Source organism: Phyllopteryx taeniolatus, chromosome 15 (genome assembly GCF_024500385.1).
Source record: "Phyllopteryx taeniolatus isolate TA_2022b chromosome 15, UOR_Ptae_1.2, whole genome shotgun sequence".
NCBI lineage: Eukaryota > Metazoa > Chordata > Actinopteri > Syngnathiformes > Syngnathidae > Phyllopteryx > Phyllopteryx taeniolatus.
The window spans coordinates 8,850,277-8,872,559 of record NC_084516.1 but is presented as its reverse complement, the minus strand read 5'-3'; the positions used below and the strand labels follow the sequence as shown (position 1 = coordinate 8,872,559).

Genomic DNA, 22,283 nt, shown 5'->3' with positions numbered 1-22,283 from the left:
CCTCCTATCCACCGAGAGCCTGTCTCACCTCTTCCCGAAAAGCTGCACAACACTTGTCCTGTCTCAGCTTCCACCACATGGTTCTCTGCCCTGCCTTTGTCTTCATAATCTTCTTCCCCACCACCAGAGTCATCGTACACACCACCATCCTATGCACTAACTCCCCAAAAGGTGAAAATGAGAGATATTTTGATTTCTCTTTTTTAATGATAGGTTTCTAGGTCAGCAGGATTACACAAACACGACTTAAATCAGTTTCCATGAAATTTTGTGGAGTTGTGGCACATGTGCATGCGAAGCGAAACACATTCAATTTTGATGTTTATTCGGACAGGGGAACTGTATTTATTTTCTCTTTTTGCTGCTTGACCCGCAATGTAGCTGTCCCCTAATGCCATTGGCCTTTGTTTTGGCAAAAATAATAATTAAGAAAGCAATCTTGTCTTTGTGGGTTTTTATTACAAAGAGCTATTTACATAGTATGTAGAAAGAGAGAGAGAGAGGGTCTGAGAAGAGGGAGTGAGGAATGGAGAGGGAGGGGTCAGAGAGCTGACGGCTGGAGGTCCTAATACTCCTTACAAACTCTCTGAAGCTGACCCACGAAAAACACAGTTCCTTCAGTCTAATCGAATAAATGTTATGGAACAATAAGAGAATATATACTTAAGAATATCCATCCATTTTCTGAGCCGCTTCTCCTCACTAGGGTCGCGGGCGTGCTGGAGCCTATCCCAGCTGTCATCGGGCAGGAGGCGGAGTACACCCTGAACTGGTTGCCAGCCAATCGCAGGGCACATAGAAACAAACAACCTTTCGCACTCACAGTCATGCCTACGGGCAATTTAGAGTCTCCAATTAATGCATGTTTTTGGGATGTGGGAGGAAACCGGAGTTCCCGGAGAAAACCCACGCAGGCACGGGGAGAACATGCAAACTCCACACAGGCGGGGCCGGGGATTGAACCCGGGTCCTCAGAACTGTGAGGCTGACGCTCTAAGCAGTCGGCCACCGTGCCGCCATACTAAAGAATACATTAAATTAAATTAAATTAAATTAAATGAGAAATACGTCTGTTCGAAGACTGTGTGCAGTTAGAGAAGTGAATGTTACGGTCACTGGTCGTTTCCTGTAGGTTTTTATACTTACCGAACATCCTAATGTTAATTGCCTTGTGAGCAATGTTTAACCGCATGTTCCTGTAGCAGTGAAGTTTGTTCATGTCACATATACTTACTGCTGTGTATGTATATGTGCCGTATCACGCTTTCCATATGATAAACAGTCCGAACCCGGTGTCCTAACCTATTACGTGGAAGTGTTTAGCTAACCGGACGGCAGGATAGGACATTCTGTGAGGCCAACTGACTGACTCTTGGGACTTTTTCTGACACGCTAGTCGCTAGCATCTCCTCCATAAAATTTCACCTGCCAATCGCTAAATTTTTCACCTGTTACCAAGTGTGCACTTTCCTGATGCTGTTATGAAAATTCATTTGCAAACTGGGATATGAGCTTATTATTATATAAGGAGCTAAGCAAACTAATCGTACATGCTCGCACCTTAGCTGAAATGAGATGTAAATTCAAGATTCGTGCGTCAGCTGCCCTCTGCACTTGCTGCGCCCTCAGCACATACTCATTGAATGGGAAAGTCGTTGGCGGCTTGCGCGTTGCAGTGTGAAAAGCCCTTAACACTCAGCGCACCTTGGTGGTTATGTTATTCGAGAATAAAATATTTTCATTAACCGAACATCCATCCATCCATCCATTTTCTGAGCCGCTTATCCTCACAAGGGTCGCGGGAGTGCTGGAGCCTATCCCAGCTATCTTCGGGAAGGAGGCGGGGTACACCCTGAACTGGTTGCCAGCCAATCGCACGGCACATACAAACAACCATCCACACTCACATTCACACCTACAGGCAATTTAGCGTCTTCAATCAACCTAGCATGCATGTTTTTGGGATGGGGGAGGAAACCGGAGTGCCCGGAGAAAACCCACGCAGGCACGGGGAGAACATGCAAACTCCACACAGGCGGGGCCGGGGATTGAACCCGGGTCCTCAGAACTGTGAGGCTGACGCTCTAACCAGTCGGCCACCGTGCCGCCATACTAAAGAATACATTAAATTAAATTAAATTAAATTAAATGAGAAATACGTCTGTTCGAAGACAATGTGTGCAGTTAGAGAAGTGAATGTTACGGTCACTGGTCGTTTCCTGTAGGTTTTTATACTTACCGAACATCCAAATGTTAATTGCCTTGTGAGCAATGTTTAACCGCATGTTCCTGTCGCAGTGAAGTTCGTTCATGTCACATATACTTACTGCTGTGTATGTATATGTGCCGTATCACGCTTTCCGTATGATAAACAGTCCGAACCCGGTGTCCTAACCTATTACGTGGAAGTGTTTAGCTAGTCGTTGGCGGCTTGCGCGTTGCAGTGTGAAAAGCCCTGAACACTCAGCGCACCTTGGTGGTTATGTTATTCGAGAATAAAATATTTTCATTAACCGAACATCCATCCATCCATCCATTTTCTGAGCCGCTTATCCTCACAAGGGTCGCGGGCGTGCTGGAGCCTATCCCAGCTGTCATGTGAACCCTGCCCCTCCATTGAACTGTGAGGCAGACACTCTAACCAGTCGTCCACCGTGCCGCCCATTAACCAAACCCAATATGAAAATACATACAAAAGACTAGCCAATTATAAGTATAAATAAGCCCGCAACCTGACTGATGATGACGCTGGCATCGCTGGTTAGAACTCGAGAAGACTCTCCAACAGCTCGGCTCGGCTGATCATCACACCTTCATCGGGTAACTAAGCAGTGGTACAAGTTGTGTGTTTACAACAGGCTGTATCAGAGTGAACATTGATGTTTGTTTGATGGTTGCGTGGCTTCAATGTTAAAATTAGATGGAGTTTTCTTTTTTTTTTCCATCAGCTACTCTTCATATCTGCAAGCATGTCAGACACCATGAAAGTTGTTGCTCTGGGCCAGCCCTTCACATTGGGGATGCTCTATGATGCCCGCAAAGATGAACTAATCCCAGGTAGAACTTGATGCACACAATTGTCCTTACTGTTATTTTGGGATACCTTGATTGTCAACGAGCTTACTTGTAAAACGTGTCTGTTCCTGCAGGTTTCACTCTGTGGGATAGAGAAACCCTAGATCGCGAGACCTCTGAAACTACTCAAAAAAGCAGTTCCTTTAAGATTACAGCCTCTGACACCATTGAATCGAGGTCTTCTCTAATGGATATTGAAGCTTCTCTGAATATGAGTTTCTTAGGTGGGTTGGTTCAAGTTGGAGGATCTGCCAAGTACCTGAATGACCAAAAGAAATTCAAGAACCAGAGCAGGGTAACGTTTCAGTACAAAGCTACCACGAGCTTTAAGCAGCTGTCTCTTCCTGCTCTTGGGCCACTAAACAGCCAACAAAAAAAAATTATTGAGGAGGGCAAGGCAACACATTTGGTCACAGGTATCCTTTATGGGGCAAATGCAGTCTTTGTGTTTGACAGTGAGAAGTTGGAGGCCAGAAATGTTCAAGATATCCAGGGTAACATGCAAGCTGTGATCAAGAAGATTCCTACATTTAAAATTGAAGGAAGTGCTAGAATACATCTGTCTGAAGAAGAGCAGGAGCTGACAAACAAGTTCTCTTGCACATTCTTTGGCGACCTCATTCTTGAAAAAAACCCCGCCACGTTTGTCCAAGCAGTTGAAACCTACTGTGAGCTTCCAACACTATTGGGAAAAAAGGACAACAATGCTCCTCTGCTTGTCTGGCTGTATCCTCTGCTGTCGCTGTACAACAAAGCTGCTGTACTGGTCAAAGACCTCAGCGTCTCACTATCGAGGAGAATTCAAGATGCGATGGAAGAACAAAATCAAGTGAAAATGAGATGCAACGATAGTTTGTTTAGCAGTGCAGCACAATATTGTCCCGTGATTCGCAAAAACATAAACAGTTTCCAAAAACTTTGTTCTTTTTACAAAGCTTCACTCAAACGACAATTATCAGACCGTCTTCCGTCAATCCGTGATGGCAAAGAAGAGGAGAGCGCGTTAGCAAAAGTCTTTAATGATCGAGAAAATTCTCCATTCCGCCAAGCACACCTTAACAAGTGGTTGGAGGAAAAAGAACGAGACATCAATGTCATTCAGTCCTGTGTTGACATGATAATGAATGAATCAAATGCTTATGTTGTGCGCACTAAGTCAGAATTGGATCGAGTGGTTCTTAGTGTAGGTGTGACAAATGTTCTTTGCTATGTTTTCACCAACTTGGACACAAATGACCCCTGCCTTGATGACATGGCTAAGTACTTGGACACATCGCAGGTTGGAGGAAGAAATGCAGACTATACGTCCTTCACGAATGAGGTCATCATTGAAATGAGAGAAAATGCCCAAACGTTCCTTAAATATGCTAAACCTCTGAAGCGTAGCAGCAGTATCAAGTTCCTTATAACTGCTATGACAAATAAGAAATATAAAGGATCTTCCATCTACCATTACAAAGATGGCCTCCTACAGTCTGACATGTTCACGGTACCATCCCTGCCACCAGTAATGACGATCACAGACAGAAATGATGTCATCTGGCGTAAGTTCCTTTTTCGTGCTGCTGTTTCCACTTCCAAATCAAACTATATCAATTGTCATCTGTATGATGTCTGTGTTTTTTTTTCTCTCCATCAGATGCAACTGAACTCACGTTGGATGGCAATACTGTCAACAAAAATCTCACTCTGTCAGAGGAGAACAAGAAAGTGGGATATGGCCGTGTTATGTCGTATCCCTCTAGCTCGCAGAGGTTCGTTAAGTTCCCTCAAGTTCTATGCAAAGAGGCGCTACGTGGTCGGCATTACTGGGAGGTGGAGTGGCGGGGTCACGTTAATGCGGTGGCTGCATACGAATCAACTCCGAGGAAAGGAGTCACCCAAACTGAGCGAAACTTCACGGATTTTTTGACTTCCTGGGGAATGCATGCAAGCCATAAATTTGAAGTAATTTTAGAAAACCGTTTTTTTCCTATCCCGATCTTTACAGAATCTTCTAGTGGCATGCAAAAGGTTGGAGTGTTTCTTGACATTCCTGGATCCACTGTGTCCTTTTATGGTGTGTCTGGAAACAAACTGAAACACTGCTTTACTTTTCCATTAAATTTTGATGAACCAGTCTATGCAGGTTTTGCAGTTTTAGAAAAACAAAGTTATGCTCACCTGACATATTAGCACTGCAAACCCATTTTCTTCCATTATATAGTCAAGTCTGCAACAATTATTTATCCATTAGTTTTGAACAGCGTTTTAAGTAGTTGGTAGCAGTAGTAAGGTCTAGCTAGCACAGCACGATTTATCAACGAATCACTGACATGTTTTTGATTGTCAAGATAGTAAGTGTTAATTTGCTACTCTGAACCGTTCTTCCCCAAAAGACAGGCATACACTACCGCTACCTACAGGAAACAGCTCAGTGTCCACTTCTGAAGCTGCTGAATACAAATGTTTGAATGTTAAATTTCTGCAGCAGGAACAGCACCTTAGAATTTAGTAAGACATTCATTTTCAAATATACAATAAATCAATACAGAATCCATTTGAAACATTGCAACTTGGTTAGAATGATGCTTGTGGCTTTTTTTGATTAGGTTTGATGTTAAAACAGAAAATTTCACTCTCTTCTCTTGCTTACGAGTTTTGAGCATGTGTTCTACCTAATTAGCAGCTAAACCAACAAAGATGCAACGCTTTGCTTGATGAGGTTTTAAGCGGCCTTGGCAAATCACACCATGTGTTCTACGTATATGATGTAACTCTTGACCTTTGTTGTCACTACATTTTGAAGGTCACATGGACAATAAAATTGCTATTTGCTCTCCCTCTGTTGGTTCTCATTCTGTCCCTCTTGCGATGAAAATGAGAGTGGGAGTGGATGATAGAGAATGCATCATTGTCAGAAAACAGAGACTACACTCCAGCTCATTGAGGATAATGTAAAACAACAAGACACAAACACAGTAGTCAAGTCAAGTAGACATGTTGAGAAATAATGATGTTATACTCTTTTACTCTAATTGGAAGGTGTTTTTTTCAACCAGATTTTTCATAGGTGATATGACATAACGTTTTACAAAAAGGCACTTTTTTTTTTTTTGACAAAAAATGTCACCTCTAACTCTTCCCATGGGGGAGCTGGGCGGTCCCCTGCGGGCTGTGGGGTTCCTTTCCCTTCCTGGTTTGGGGGAGGTCCACCTCCCACGCTCAGGGGAGGGTAGTGGGTGCTGGCTGGGGTGTGGGGGGCTCGGGGTTGGTGCTGCAGGTGTGGGTGGGATGGCCCTCTTTGTCGGTGGTTGTCCTGCCTAATGGGCCTGACCTGCAGGAGCCATGCCTCTTAATCACTCACTTAGCACACACTCATACCATTGACGCTATATATTTTTCTCACTAAACACATCTGGGTACGTACACATATCAAAGGGTTCCTGGGGGACTTGTATGGGATCGGGAGGATGTGGGTTTCGGATCGGGTTTCAGCACGTCTGTGCTGTTTCCCGGTCCGTGAACCCTGCCCCTCCGCCCTGCCTGCCCCCCTGGATTTTAAATGCATCACACACACTCCCCATGTTTTAATGCACCACATGCACCTATCTCTGGGGGGTGGTGGGTCGTGGGTGGCGGGGGGCTTTGGCCGTTAGGCAGTGGTGCCTGGCAGCCCTGCACCCACGCCCTCGGCTCACTGACCTCTCCAGATTTTAATGCACCAAACCACTCTGGGGGCGTAGGGGTGGGGGGGGGGGGCACTGATACACTGGGTAGGGCCAATGACTGCCAGTCGGGGACCTGGGGCGTCTTGCTCTCCTGGTGGCGGGGCGTGTGGGGCGGTGGGTGGGGTGAGGGGATTGGCTGGGGGTGTGGCATTGGGTCCCTGCGGTCCCCACTGGGTGGCCAGTTGTCGGGGTCGGGGGACTGCCCTGGGTCCCTCGGTGTGGGACATGTCCCGTCTGCCGGGCTACTCTTGGGTGGACCCCTGGGCCTGATCCCGCCCCTCGATTGATTGGGTGGGGTCCTCAGCCGCCGCGGTGCGGCCACAGCAATTACAGGACACTTCTGTCAGTCTTTGTGCATGTAAACCGGTACCAATTCACTTGCGTGTATCTGCAGACACACACCCCTAGGACTCTTTCACTGGGTGTGAGGTCACGCACTTACTGCGACAAATACTGCATTTACTGCGTATCTTTGTTTCTCTCTCCCTTCTTGAAACTTTGTTCTGTTCGACTGATCAAGTCTGATTCTCAATAAACCTCAATTATAATACCACAGTGGCAGCTTAAAAACTCCACTGTGACACAGTAAAACTGTTCCGGCATTAAAGGCATACAGATTTTCCATTCTGCTTGACCTAACAGCCGAACAGGACCCAAAAAAAAAGAGAGAGAAATAACGATGTTATACTCTTTTACTCTAATTTGAAGGCGTTTTTTCGACAAGGTGATATGACACAACGTTCCACAAAAGGCACGTTTTTTTTTTTTCTTTTTACACAAAACAATCAATTACTCTGGAACCCATCATCCAATTTTCAAAATTCTTCGTTTGTTGTATTCAGATTGAAGTGGCCATTCCAACCAGACATTGCATTTTGACAGACTGTCTTTTTTGGGAAAACCTGGTCTTGTTGCTACTTTGAACACTTTTGAACACACGACTTTGATCTTTTTTCTTTGACTTACATTAACTCCCTTCCTTCTTTGCTGACCTCCTTTAGATCGTTTATCGGTCTGTATCATTACATCTAGGCCCCAGCCGCAGATGGACTATGGAATAAAACTAAACGTTTCGCGGGTAACACTGGGTCTTGGTTCCAAAATGACCTGTTACAGTTGCTGCTTCAATTCTCAAGAATAATCTCTCATCTTATCTGGCCAACAGATGTCTCATAAATACTGTGGAGTGAAGATTTTTTGCCTTCATCTGACACAAAATAAGGTTGAAAATGTTCCACATAATTCCGCATGACAATGTTGTTGTCACTACATGTTGAAAGTCACATGGACAATAAAATTGCTATTTGCTCTCCCTCTGTTGGTTCTCATTCTGTCCCTCTTGCGATGAAAATGAGAGTGGGAGTGGATGAATCTTACCCAACATTATAAAAAATAGACACAAAAGGAATGAAGACACTGGTTTCTTTTTCTCATGAGGAGGGCGTATGGGAGATTGTTCAGATCACAGCCTCTCAACACGCTCGAAACAATCCCCCCACCTCGCTCCTGGATTTATTTGAAATAGGAGGGATTTACAAATCATAATGTTCTAAGCAATAAGACACAACACAAAATATTTGATAATAAGAGGGTTTTTTCCCAGACATAGTATTCTAAGTAATAAGACACAACACATAATATTGGACCAACACCTGTCACGACCCGACCACATCCGATCATGTCCAGGCGCCCTTCCATCGGATGATGCTGAGTCTTCTTTTTGAAGGCGAGACATCTAAAATTGTCCATTATACTAATGCAAGCTAAGCAAATAAATGATAACTTCTACAATTTATCTAACATTTCCCTCCTGTTTATCATGTATTTGCACAAATTCTCATATCATCTTACAGTCACTTCATTTCGATTTTTAACTGTAGAATCATTTTTATGAAACAAATACATTTACACTCAGAGTAAACTTGTCATATATGAATGTTGTAGTTTAAACATTGTAATCATCTGTATCAGGTAACAAATCAGGTAAAGCAAAATCATCATTATCATCATAATCATCATTATCATCATACAGTATACATCAGCTCCATACGATTTCTCCATGGGGGGTTATGGCTGTGGTGATTAATTTACTGATTAATGCCAGAATGCATGGGATACAACAACATCCACATAATGTCAGAATGGCTGCAAAAACAGCAATTGATATCAATATTGGTGTAATTAGGGTTTTTGTTAAATATATTCTAGAAGTTATCATTTATTTGCTTAGCTTGCATTAGTATTATGGACGATTTTAGATGTCTCGCCTTCGAAAAGATGACTCAGCATCATCCGATGGAAGGGCGCCTGGACCAAGGACGTGATCGGATGTGGTCGGGGACGTGACAGGTGTTGGTCCAATGTTTTGTGTTGTGTCTTATTGTTTAGAACATTATGTCTGGGAAAAACCCTCCTATTTTCAAATAAATGCAGGAGCGACGGGAGAGATTGGTTAGAGCGTGTTGAGAGGCTGTGATCTGAACAATCTCCCATACGCCCTCCTCATGAGAAAAAGAAACCAGCGTCTTCATTCCTTTTGTGTCTATTTTTTATAATGTTGGGTAAGATAAATCCAACATTAAATTGGTCCTTCGAGCCGGATGTCAACACACCCGAGGATTCCAGTTGTGGAAGCCGACTTCCAGTTAAGAGACCGTGGCCACGGCAAGTAAGACCCTTTACGGGACTGGTCTTCGTTCTCCTCAACTGGGATCTGAAGGTTGACGACAATCCACAGGATTGAAGACGACTGGTGAGTTAAATTTAAAAACATTTTTTTAGGAAAAAGGATGCCGGAGTCCAGAATTTCCGCGAGGACGGCGGAGTCCTGTACGTACTTAAATTCCGTGTTTAATAAACCCTGTGGATACTAGTCAATGGCGGGTAGAATAAAGAAACTAGGAAAGTTTCGTGGCGTCGTAGTTAAATTCCGTATAGGATGGCGGAGTCCTCTAATGAGCTGTTGACAGACGTAGTTAAATTCCGTATGGGACGGCGGAGTCCTCTGACGAGCCAGTGTGAATGAAAACTGTTTGAATGAGAGTGTAAATGGGAAATGGGAAACCACTAGGTTTTTCATTCCATACCAAAACAGTGGGAAAGTAAACGGTGGACTTTTGTGGATGCAAAGGCAAGAATTCTCCACTCGAAAGAGTTGAAGTGAGAATTACCACAGAAAGTAAATTTGAATCACCGTCCTACTGAAAAGAAACAGTGTTCTAGACTACCCTAGGTAGTATTACACTGAACCAAATTCTTTCAAATGGGGAAAGGAAGTAGTAAAATAAAAAACAGGAATACACTGCAGTGTAAAGGTTGGAGGTTCATTAAATTAAATTTAAAAGAAAAAAAGAAACAGGATCCTGATAAAATTTTATATTTAGAGACAGGGATAACCGAACACGGCTTTAATGGTTGGTTAAATACACAAAAAATAGCCGCGTTGCAGGAATCAAATTATATAAAAAATAAAAGACAAGCCACCGTTAAACGTGGGAAAGGCTGTTGTCTGCAGCCTTGGAGCTTATCACAAAAATAGAAGATAAAAAAGAATGTGATGAGCTGCAGTAATACAGAGCATGCGTACCAAACCCACGCACATTGTTAAATTCATTAAGACCAGACGCTACTGTGTTTACAGTAGTGGACATTAATGCATTAATGCATTAATGCATTAATGCATTCTTTTCAGTACCAATAGAAAATAACAGTCAATTTTGGTTTGCATTCACATTTGAGAAAAAAAAAAAATATATATATATACATTTACTAGATTACCGCAAGGTTACTGTGAAAGTCTAACTAATTATTCACAAGTTATGACAACACGCATGTCTTCTGGCATCTACAGATGAAGACACATGCAAAGATTCATTGACCTTACTGCATCATCTAACAGAAGAGGGACATAAAGTTAACAAAAATAAATTGCAATGATGTAAAAGACAAGTTAAATATCTAGGCCATAATTTAAGTATAGGAGGAAAGACTATATTAGAAGACAGGAGAGCTATAGTCTTAAAAAATCCTAAACCACAGACGAAGAAACATAATAATCATTTTTAGGTCTGACAAATTATTGTACAGCATGGATTCCAAACTATGCAGAAATTGTTGCACCATTGTCAAAATTAATATATGAAAACAACCTTAAAATTACATCACCTGTTTAATGGAGTACAGAGGCAGAAAAGGCCTTCTGTGACATTAAACAACATTTGGTCTCCAGTGCTGCGCAAGGCCTTCCAAATTTAATGATAAAACATTCATTCAAATGGTAGATTGTAAAAGCTATTGCATGACCTCCGTACTTACACAACAATACGGTGATAAGCTAAGACCAATAGCTTATTTTTCAACTAGAGAGCAGTTCACCCTAAAGGTCCCACATACAGTGTCTGCTCTCCTATTGCAAATCACCTGCAAGACATTTATCTTGCATTGCCATCTTGCTATCAGAACCACATTTGACTGTTGAGCGATGCACAACCTTAAATCCAGCCACACTAATACCCTTAATGATGAAGGCACGCAGCATGATTGACAGGAATTGGCTGAACAAGCTGCTGAATTAGTAGCATTAATCGAGGCATGCAAACTAATGATAAATAAAGATGGTACAATCTATACTGATAGCCAATATGAGTATTCCACAACAAGAACGCAATTATTGGGAAAAACAAAGTGCAAAACTACAAAATGAAATTTACATTAGCACAGGAAAAAAAAAAAAAAAAAAAAACTATTCAAATGGGCTGCTATATTGAGACATGCTGTGTCACGTCTCAACCGGAGGGATGGTGGCACAGATAGATTGACACTTTACAGCCCTAAAAAATAGCAGAAAGAAACACGTGGGTTCATTTAACACACTGTAAGAGTCATTTCAGCTGAGTACTCAAACAGGGAAGGTGAGCAAAAGTCTGATAACGAAGCGGGAGCAGATGTGTAGATTCTGAAAACGCTTGCTGGTCAGTGAAGAAAAAAGACACCAACCCTTTTAGTGAGAACTCAGCAGAAAGGCACACCCACGTTGGTTATGAGATTCGATAAGTTGTTACGTAGCAACTTTGGCTACTAAGATGTTGGTTTTGTTTTTGTGGTACATGGGACGTCCCACCCTCAATGATAAAACCCATTTTTTAGATAGAAAATCACCTACCAACTGGACCAATATGACGAACCCAATAATAATAATAAAAATTTTTTTTTGAATCATTAACTCGTATCAAAAGGAGTACAGCTGATGATCAAAATTGTGGGCATGGCCTCCAAATGCGGCAAAACGGTTTAATATTTTGTGCCCCCAAAATCAAGCTGCTTTAATCATAATTCCATATGCGGCTCTCACCAATGATGCTCAAGAGAATGGGCAGAATTGGGGATTTAGATATGACTGGTATGCAACTATAGGTTTTGAATGGAAACACCTTATTGGTGAAACAGGTTATGATTGGTCCAGTTGGTCAAAAAGAACAGCAAAAGAACAAAGAAAGAAGTTTAACATAAGCAAAACGGCCCATAGTTTAATATTGAAATACAAGTCACCCAATGTGTTTGATAGTGAGCTTGTGGGCCTATTCTGGTGGAAAAGATCCCCACTTCCAAGTAGTATTGTGTTATAGGAACCGTGTTAAACCAAAAATGCCATTGAAAACTTCAAAGAAAGGTAGACAAATTTTAATGGTTAACAACATAACTACTGATGATTGGTTCCTTGTTGTCACAGGAGTTTCAGGACAAAATAACAATTGGTTACTATTGATGGAACAAGCAGCAAATGTAGCGAGAAAAGATTGTGTTGTTTGCATGGGTCCCAGGCCTTTGTTGCGCATAGTTCCGGCATAATTATCACAAGATTGTATTATTCCATTTGCACACTGATTGAGGAGCATCTGCAACATTTGCACAACCATTGTCCCAGATTATCGCACTACTCGTCACTTTAAACCGCATACACTCCTTGAAGTCTCAGCGCCCTTTGCACAATGATCTTTGCACCGGACTATTGCGATATTAGTCATTCAAACTGCTGCTAGAGGACTGCATCTTTTTGCACAATTATTTTTTGTCAATGTCTTTATGTCTCCAAAGTGTTCTGTAAATTGACTGTCTGTTGTACTAGAGCGGCTCCAACTACCGGAGACAAATTCCTTGTGTGTTTTGGACATACTTGACAAAAAAGAGATTTATCCTGGCAGAGGCAAAATTATCCAACATAAAACATACATGGTGTTCCTCGTGGGGTTCCTAATCAATACAAATTAGCTGACCAAGTTGCAGGAGGATTTGAATACTTCATATGCTGTTGGTGTACGATTAATAAAAATGTTGATGGGATAAACTATATCCACTTCAATGTACAGAGATTAGGAAATTGGACTCAGAGTGGGTTGGAAGCTGTGCACGAGCAGCTCAAGGACGTTCCAAAGACCGCATAGCTGTCGACATGCTCCTCGCAAGAGAGGGAGGTGTTTGCGGTATGTTTGGAGAACAAACAATACTGCTTCAGATGGCAGCTTGACCAGAGCCATCGATGGTCTACGGACCCTCAATCAACACTCCTTGTGAAACAGCTGAATGGACGTTTTTGGTAAATATAAAACCCTAATTTCACCAATATTGATATCAATTGCTGTTTTTGCAGCCATTCTGACATTGTGTGGATGTTGTTGTATCCCATGCATTCGGGCATTAATCAGTAAATTAATCACCACAGCCATAACCCACATGGAACCGTATGGAGCAGATTTATCCTTTATTGGAGGTTGATAATAATGACGATGATGATGATGATGTTGTTTTACCTGATTTGTTTCCTGATCCAGGTGATTACGATGTTTAAACTACAACATTCATGTATGACAAGTTTACTCTGAGTGTAAATGTATTTGTTTCATAAAAATGATTCTACAATTAAAAATCGAAATGAAGTGACTGTAAGATGATATGAGAATTTGTGCAAATACATGATAAACAGGAGGGAAATGTTAAATATATTCTAGAAGTTATCATTTATTTGCTTAGCTTGCATTAGTATTATGGACGATTTTAGATGTCTCGCCTTCGAAAAGATGACTCAGCATCATCCGATGGAAGGGCGCCTGGACCAAGGACGTGATCGGATGTGGTCGGGGACGTGACAGGTGTTGGTCCAATGTTTTGTGTTGTGTCTTATTGTTTAGAACATTATGTCTGGGAAAAACCCTCCTATTTTCAAATAAATGCAGGAGCGACGGGAGAGATTGGTTAGAGCGTGTTGAGAGGCTGTGATCTGAACAATCTCCCATACGCCCTCCTCATGAGAAAAAGAAACCAGCGTCTTCATTCCTTTTGTGTCTATTTTTTATAATGTTGGGTAAGATAAATCCAACAGTTTTATATTTACCAAAAACGTCCATTCGAGCTGTCCCACAAGGAGTGTTGATTGAGGGTCCGCAGACCATCGATGGCTCTGGTCAAGCTGCCATCTGAAGCAGTATTGTTTGTTCTCCAAACATACCGCAAACACCTCCCTCTCTTGCGAGGAGCATGTCGACAGCTATGCGGTCTTTGGAACGTCCTTGAGCTGCTCGTGCACAGCTTCCAACCCACTCTGAGTCCAATTTCCTAATCTCTGTACATTGAAGTGGATGTAGTTTATCCCATCAACATTTTTATTAATCGTACACCACCAGCATATGAAAGACTCAAATCCTCCTGCAACCTGGTCACCCAATTTGTATTGATTAGGAACCCCCACGAGGAACACCTGGCGTTGATGTATGTTGGATTATTTTGCCCCTGCCATGACAAATCTCTTTTTTGTATATGTTTTTAGATTGGACAAAAACATTGGTGCCCTTTCCATTAAATCTTGAACAGGCATAGGGTATACTGACACATGCAATATCAAAGTGATAATAGCGCATAATCTAGATATATCTTTAGGTAATCTATCAAACAGTCTATCATCTCCGCACCACCACCAGATGTCGCTCCGTGACACTGGCACAAAATTTGGTTTGACTTTTAAGATTACTTTACACTGTGTGTCGTTCAGTGGTCCTAATTTTTTTTTCCCTTTATTAATCATGTTTATACAAGTGAAATTATTTGGTGCTACTAAAGTAGAAAACATCGGTTTGTGTTTATCTGCTTCTTTTACGGGATATATAGGATCCCATGATTTACAAGGAACCAATCATCAGTAGTTATGTTGTTAAAATTAAATTAAAATTTGTCCACCTTTCTTTGAAGTTTTCAATGGCATTTTTGGTTTAACACTGTTCCTATAACACAGGTACACAATTTACTATACTACACAATAAAACACAAGCCGTTTGCTTAGGTTAAACTTCTTTCTATGTTCTTTTGCTGTTTTTTTTTTTTTTTGACCAACTGGACCAATCATAACCTGTTTCACCAATAAGGTGTTCCCATCCAAAGCCTATAGTTGCATACCGGTCATATCCAAATCCCCAATTCTGCCCATTCTCTTGAGCATCATTGGTGAGAGCCGCATATGGAATTAGGATTAAAGCAGCTTGATTTTGGGGGGCACAAAATATTAAACCGTTTTGCCGCGTTTAGAGCCCATGCCCACAGTTCTGATCATCAACTGTACTCCTTTTGATACGAGTTAATGATTAAAAAAATGTGTTATTGGGTTCGTCATATTGGTCCAGTTGGTAGGTGATTTTCTATCTAAAAAATTGGTTGTATCATTGAGGGTGGGACGTCCCATGTACCACAAAAACAAAACCAACACCATAGTAGCCAAAGTTGCTACGTAACAACTTATCGAATCTCATAACCAACGTGGGTGTGCCTTTCTGCTGAGTTCTCACTAAAAGGGTTGGTGTCTTTTTTCTTCACTGACCAGCAAGCGTTTTCAGAATCTACACATCTGCTCCCGCTCCGTTATCAGACCACCATCCCTCCGGTTGAGACATGTGACACAGCATGGCTCAATATAGCAGCCCATTTGAATAGGTTTTTTGTTTTGTTTTTGTTTTTTCTTTTTCTGTGCTAATGTAAATTTCATTTTGTAGTTTTTCACTTTGTTTTTCCCAATAATTACGTTCTTGTTGTGAAATACTCATATTGGCTATCAGTATAGATTGTGCCATCTTTATTTATCATTAGTTTGCATGCCTCGGTTAATGCTACTAATTCAGCAGCTTGTTCAGCCAATTCCTGTCAATCATGCTGCGTGCCTTCATCAAGTAAGGTGGAAGGCCTAGCGCAGCACTGGACACCAAATGTTGTTTAATGTCACAGAAGGCCTTTTCTGCCTCTGTACTCGATTAAACAGATGATGTCATTTTAAAGTTGTCTTCATACATTAATTTTGACAATGGTGCAACAATTTCTGCATAGTTTGGAATCCATGCTCTACAATAATTTGTCAGACCTAAAAATGATTATTATATGTTTCTTCGTCTGTGGTTTAGGATTTTTTAAGACTATAGCTCTCCTGTCTTCTAATATAGTCTTTCCTCCTATTCTTAAATTATGGCCTAGATATATATCTTGTCTTTTACATCATTGCAATTTATTTTTTGTTAACTTTATGTCCCTCTTCTGTTAGATGATGCAGTAAAGTCAATGAATCCTTGCATGTCTCTCCATCTGTAGATGCCAGAAGACATGCGTGTTGTCATAACTTGTGAATAATTAGTTAGACTTTCACAGTAACCTTGCGGTAATCTAGTAAAAGTATATATATATTTTTTTTTTTCTCAAATGTGAATGCAAACCAAAATTGACTGTTATTTTCTATTGGTACTGTAAAGAATGCATTACTTATGTCTACTACTGTAAACACAGTAGCGTCTGGTCTTCATGAATTTAACAATGTGCGTGGGATTGGTACGCATGCTGCTCTCTGTATTACAGCAGCTCATCACATTCTTTTTTATCTTCTATTTTTGTGATAAGCTGCAAGGCTGCAGACAACAGGACCTTTCCCATGTTTAACTGTGGTTTGTCTGGGATATCGATTGTGTAATAGAATGTACTTTCTCTGTTTTCCAGTGTTACATCGAGGTCCTCTCTTTTTAATTTATGTTTAATTCATGTTTGAGTACAAGTCCTAGTAGGAATAAGCCGTCTCTTCCCAACAAATTCACAGGGCACTCCGGGACTTCGAAAATGGGCATTCTACAAGGTTATTTCAGGTTTTTCAGTGTCCAAACTCAGAATGTCCTGTAAATTGAAATCCACCTCCTCATTCTCTGTAATGTTTACACAAGAGGATTTGTTGAGTTGGGAAACAGGCTGGCTTAGTCATGCAGTAGTTTGTCCGTATTCTCTTTTATTTTTATTTTTTTATTTTTTAGGGCATTCACGTGCAATGTGGCCTTTGTTTCCACAGCACCAACAGATGGTATTATCATAATAATTTCGATTTCTACCATATCTTACTCTCCCACGGTCTCTGCCGTGTCCTCTAAAATTATCTCTCTCTCTGCCTTGATAGTATATTTCTGCTTCTTCGTCGAGGAAGACATCTATCTTCTCTTTTTGTTTTTTGTCTAACACTCTTTCTGCGTGGAGGGCATGATTAACATATTCCTCCAGAGGGCCAGTTGCTAGGTTTATCCAATGTTTATCTACCCATCTGTTAATGTGTTCTTTCGAATTCGCATGTAAAGCATTTTTTAACTGTTGTTGATAAGGTGTGATGCCGGCTACGGCCTTTTTCACATCCTCATTAGTCCAGTTTAACCAGAAGAGTAAGTCGTCAAATCCATCTTTTTGTATTTGTGATATATCATTTTTGTGTCGACACTTTATTTCGTTTTGAAGTTGAACTATTTTTTGCGAATTTAGCTGGCCAGCGAAACCGTATTTGGTTATCCACGTGTTTAAATCTTCTATTTTGAAATGGTTTTGTAGTTGAACATATTTCCAATCTTTACACGTTAGGTCTATTTTTTGATCCGGTTTACTGTTATTTATTCCCATTTTTGTGAATTTGGAAGTCAGTTCATTTGCACCTAGAGTGACCTAAATACTGACTTTATTCAAAAATGACAGGGTGACAATAAATGTCTGAGTTTTGGTAATTCTCAAGCTTCTACCCTAATTGGGGCGGAGAATTCTTGCCTTTGCTTCCAAACTCAGTTGTCACTTACAATCCCGTCTTATACATTCATACTTTTACACATACACACGATATTAATAACGTTTTTATAAACACACGAAAACACGGAAACACAGAAACACAGAAATACGGAATTTAAGTACGTACAGGACCCCGCCGTCCCCACGGATTTTATCGGATTCCGTTGTCCATCTGACTACTTGCCAGTGACTAGTATTACACAAGGTTTGTTCTGCCGCAGACTTCTTCGTCGCGCAATTCACTCACTCTTTAAACCTTTTTTCCCCAAAATTTTTTTTTTAAATTTAACTCACCACTCGTCTTCAATCCTGTGGATTGTCGTCAACCTTCAGATCCCAGTTGAGGAGGACGAAGACCAGTCCCGTAAAAGGGTCTTACTTGCCGTGGCCACGGTCTCTTAACTGGAAGTCGGCTCCACAACTGGAATCCTCGGGTGTGTTGACATCCGGCTCGAAGGACCAATTTAATGTTGGATTTATCTTACCCAACATTATAAAAAATAGACACAAAAGGAATGAAGACGCTGGTTTCTTTTTCTCATGAGGAGGGCGTATGGGAGATTGTTCAGATCACAGCCTCTCAACACGCTCTAAACAATCCCCCCCCCTCGCTCCTGCTTTTATTTGAAATAGGAGGGATTTACAAATCATAATGTTCTAAGCAATAAGACACAACACAAAATATTTGATTATAAGAGGGTTTTTTCCAGACATAGTGTTCTAAGTAATAAGACACAACACATAATATTGAACCAACACCTGTCACGACCCGACCACATCCGATCACGTCCTTGGTTCAGGCGCCCTTTCATCGGATGATGCTGAGTCTTCTTTTTGAAGGCGAGACATCTAAAATTGTCCATTATACTAATGCAAGCTAAGCAAATAAATGATAACTTCTACAATTTATCTAACAGCCCCAGTTTAGCGTTTTTTCCACTTCGGCCTTGTCGCTTGTGCCATTTTTTTGCTTTGTGTTGCCAGCATTTGTTTCTGGAGGGTTTTGAATGGATTGAAGGCATTTCAATTCTTTTCAAAGGGGAAAATGGCTTTGACATACAAGACAATTGAGTGAGTCTCACTGTTTGAAGAATTGTATTTTATTAAGTCAAACGTCTCGTCACAATCTAGTTCAATCAATCATTTGCTCATTTTAAAACATTGGACAAAAGTATTTTGACGCGAGTGATAATTCTCAGCATTTGTCCACAGCAGCCTTTTAGCAGATACAAAGAAAACTAAAAGATTGATAAAATAAAAGATGGCAGACAGAATACAAGAATGTAGATTTTTGTCAATCAGTATGATAGTAATTTCCTTTAATATTAAACATTTACTTTTTCATTTCAAGCTTCTTCATCACTGCTGTCACCAGCACACCTCTATATCTTTGCCTGACACTTATAAGAGAATCTTTTGCCACAAACTGAGCATGCAAAAGGTTTCTCACCAGTGTGGGTTCTTGTGTGCATTTCTAAGTTTCCCTTCTGAGAGAATATTTGACCACAAACTGAGTCGGCAAAATCTTTCCCTTCTGTTTGTATTTTCATGTGTTGTTTCAAATTACTCTGAAAAGCAAATATTTTCTCACAGAGAACATTTCCATCGTTTGTTTTCGGTGTGACATGTCATATCACCTTCACACTGTCCATCATCATCATCAGTGTGAGGAGGGTGTGACGTCGTGTCATCACGATCTGACAGTGGAGCTAAGAGGCCGTCTACTTGTGATCCTCCACAGTGGTCTCCATCACCTTCTGCTCTCATGTGTTGACTTGAGCTTCTGCTTGGAGGCTCCGCCCCTCTGCTCTCCTAACTTTGACTTTCATCTTCAATCTTCAAAGGGACACCAGTAGATGGAAATTTGGTGATGTCCTCCTCCACTTCATGTTTGATGTGGGGGTGCTCTTCCGCATCCTCTTTAAAGGGAGTGGGCCTCTCAACACATTTCCAGCTCTATCTTTAATCACCCTAACCTGCTGCACATCCTTCCCATCTCTGTCCCTCTGTCTGGCCAACCTGTAGAGATCATTTTCTCTTTCTTCAGTGGCCAACCTGGCATACGTCATCATATGACGTATGCCAGGTTATTTGGCCTTTGCCACCTCTACCTTTGCCATACGTTGCATCTCAATGTATTCCTTTCGCCTCTCCTCGGTCCTCTCAGTGTCCCACTTATTTCTTCTAAGCTAACCTCTTTCCTTCTATGATTTCCTGTACTGTGAGGTTCCGCCACCAAGTCTCCTCTCAGAAGGTACACCAAGGACTCTCCTGCCTGTCTCTCTAATCACTTTGGTTGTAGTGGTCCAGTCTTCTGAAAGCTGTCCACAGAGAGCCCGTCTCAAATCTTCCCAAAAAGCCGCACGACACTCTTCCTGTCTCAGCTTCCACCACATGGTTCTCTGCTCTGCCTTTGTCTTCCTAATCTTCCTCCCCACCACCAGAGTCATCTTACACACCACCATCCGATGCAGTCTAGCCCCACTCTCCCCGACCACTACCTTACAGTAGGTAACCTCCTTCAGATTACATTGTCTGCACAAGATGTAATCCACCTGCGTGCTCTTGTAGGTCACCCTATGTTCCTGCCTCTTCTGGAAAAAAGTGTTCACTCCAGCCATTTCCATCCTTTTTGCAAAGTCTACCGCCATCTGTCCCTCCAAGTTCCTTTCCTGGATGCCGTACTTATCCATCACTTCTTCATCACCCCTGTTTCCCTCACCAACATGTCCATTACAATCTGCACCAATCACGACTCTCTCTGTCTGGGATGCTCAGAACGACTTCGTCGAGTTCTATCCCGAATTTCTCTTTAACCTCTAGGTCACATCCTACCTGTGGGGCATAGCCACTAATCACATTATACATAACACCCACAATTTCAAGTTTCAGCCTCATCACTCAATCTGATCCTCTTTTCACCTCCAAGACATTCTCAGCTAACTCTTCATTTAAAATACCCCCTACTAAATGTATCTTCCCATCTACACCATGGTAAAATAATATAAACCCGTCTTCGACCCATAGTAGCTGAATTTCCACCGGTGCCCTGAAGGTCAACAGTGCCGGATGTTATTAACCTGGGACATGACCGATCCGGTATGGGATTCTTTGGATGAACGCTCATATTTGTCAAGCAAAGTTATAAGCCAGATGCCCTTCCTGACGAATCCCTCCGCATTTATCCAGGTTTGGGACCGGCCTACAGTTTGCACTGGGTTGTGCCAACCATAGGGGTGCATTAAGAGAGGATCAAACACAGGTCAACCCACTGTCCCAACCCATAGTCAATGGTGAACAACACTTGACCAAATAGGCTTAAGAATTAATGTTCCCTGACCGGGAATCGGACCCGGGCCGCAGCGGTGAGAGCGCTGAATCCTAACCACTAGACCACCAGGGACCAACAACTGCAAATCCAGACAAGTCCTAACTACAGGTGGGCACAGTGAGAAATTGCAAAATATTACACAGAGCAGACCATGCATTTGTTATGCAAATCATTTGGTATACAAAATTGTAAAATACTTTAGTCCTTGTGTATTGCAAGCATCTTTGACTTGTCTCTGTGTATATTTATATATACTTTGAAGACCCCAACCCCTGTTGTAAAATAAAGACAGGTTATTGTCCGAAAAGACAAGGGTGGCCCGAATAAACGCACAAATGGCCGTAGGAATACCTTTGTTGTAGAAATAAAAAGAAAAGATGGTTGGCTTGATAACTGCTCAAAACACTTGGTCCTCTCAAAGGAATTCTTACTTCAATGCTTAAATATACTACATTATGACTTATCATTTGTAAATATTCAATTCTGCTTGTTGGTGGGCTAGTCAAATAATAACTCCATGTCTGCTTTTGGGTACTACAGCCACCACAGTTTCCATAGTGTAGTGGTTATCACTTTCGCCTCACACGTGAAAAGTCCCCAGTTTGAGACCGGGTGGAAACACCTTCTGTGTTGTACTTTCTTGGCTTGTCAGGGAGCTGATGTACGTGGTTTGCTGGTCACGTAAATCTCAAGTGGAGTGGAAGTTACCATCGTTTATTGGTGATCATGTGCACCTCACATGTGAAAGGTACTTGCTTCAAAACATAGTCTGAACAAGGCCTGTTTTTTTTTAACATTATTATTTTAATTCATCTGCCTTGAAAAACAAAAACCTTGAACCTTGAGCTCCTGCGCGGACACCATGAATAGTGCTGCCAGTGAAGTGGAATCACGACCGAGAGGCTGTAGACCAAATATGTCAAACTCAGGCCACGATGTAATTATATTTGGCCCGCAAGACCATATTAAATGTGTATGAGAGCTGGCCCGACAGTATATAGCACATGCGCCACTAATATTACAAATCCCAGAATGCTTTGTTAGTTGGCTCATCAGTC

General features: G+C 41.6%; 1 protein-coding gene and 1 non-coding gene across 2 annotated transcripts; one reads left to right on the top strand and one right to left on the bottom strand.

Moving 5' to 3' along the window:
* Positions 1 to 2,680: 2,680 nt before the first annotated feature.
* On the top strand, positions 2,681 to 5,898 carry LOC133465028 (neoverrucotoxin subunit alpha-like). Its single transcript, XM_061747356.1, has 4 exons — positions 2,681 to 2,820; positions 2,949 to 3,057; positions 3,150 to 4,619; positions 4,715 to 5,898. The coding sequence occupies exons 2-4, from the start codon at positions 2,970 to 2,972 to the stop codon at positions 5,248 to 5,250; spliced, it is 2,094 nt and encodes a 697-aa protein (XP_061603340.1). The 5' UTR covers positions 2,681 to 2,820; positions 2,949 to 2,969; the 3' UTR covers positions 5,251 to 5,898.
* A 15,327-nt stretch (positions 5,899 to 21,225) lies between these two features.
* trnae-cuc (transfer RNA glutamic acid (anticodon CUC)) lies at positions 21,226 to 21,297 on the bottom strand. Its single transcript has one exon. It is a non-coding gene; the product is annotated as a tRNA-Glu (tRNA).
* Positions 21,298 to 22,283: the final 986 nt, after the last annotated feature.

Coding starts and splice junctions, on each gene's coding strand:
- LOC133465028 (XM_061747356.1), top strand. CDS start 2,970: ATGTCAGACACCATGAAAGTTGTTGCTCTGGGCCAGCCCTTCACATTG. Junction 3,058..3,149: donor CAAAGATGAACTAATCCCAG/GTAGAACTTGAT, acceptor CTGTTCCTGCAG/GTTTCACTCTGTGGGATAGA. Junction 4,620..4,714: donor CAGAAATGATGTCATCTGGC/GTAAGTTCCTTT, acceptor TCTCTCCATCAG/ATGCAACTGAACTCACGTTG.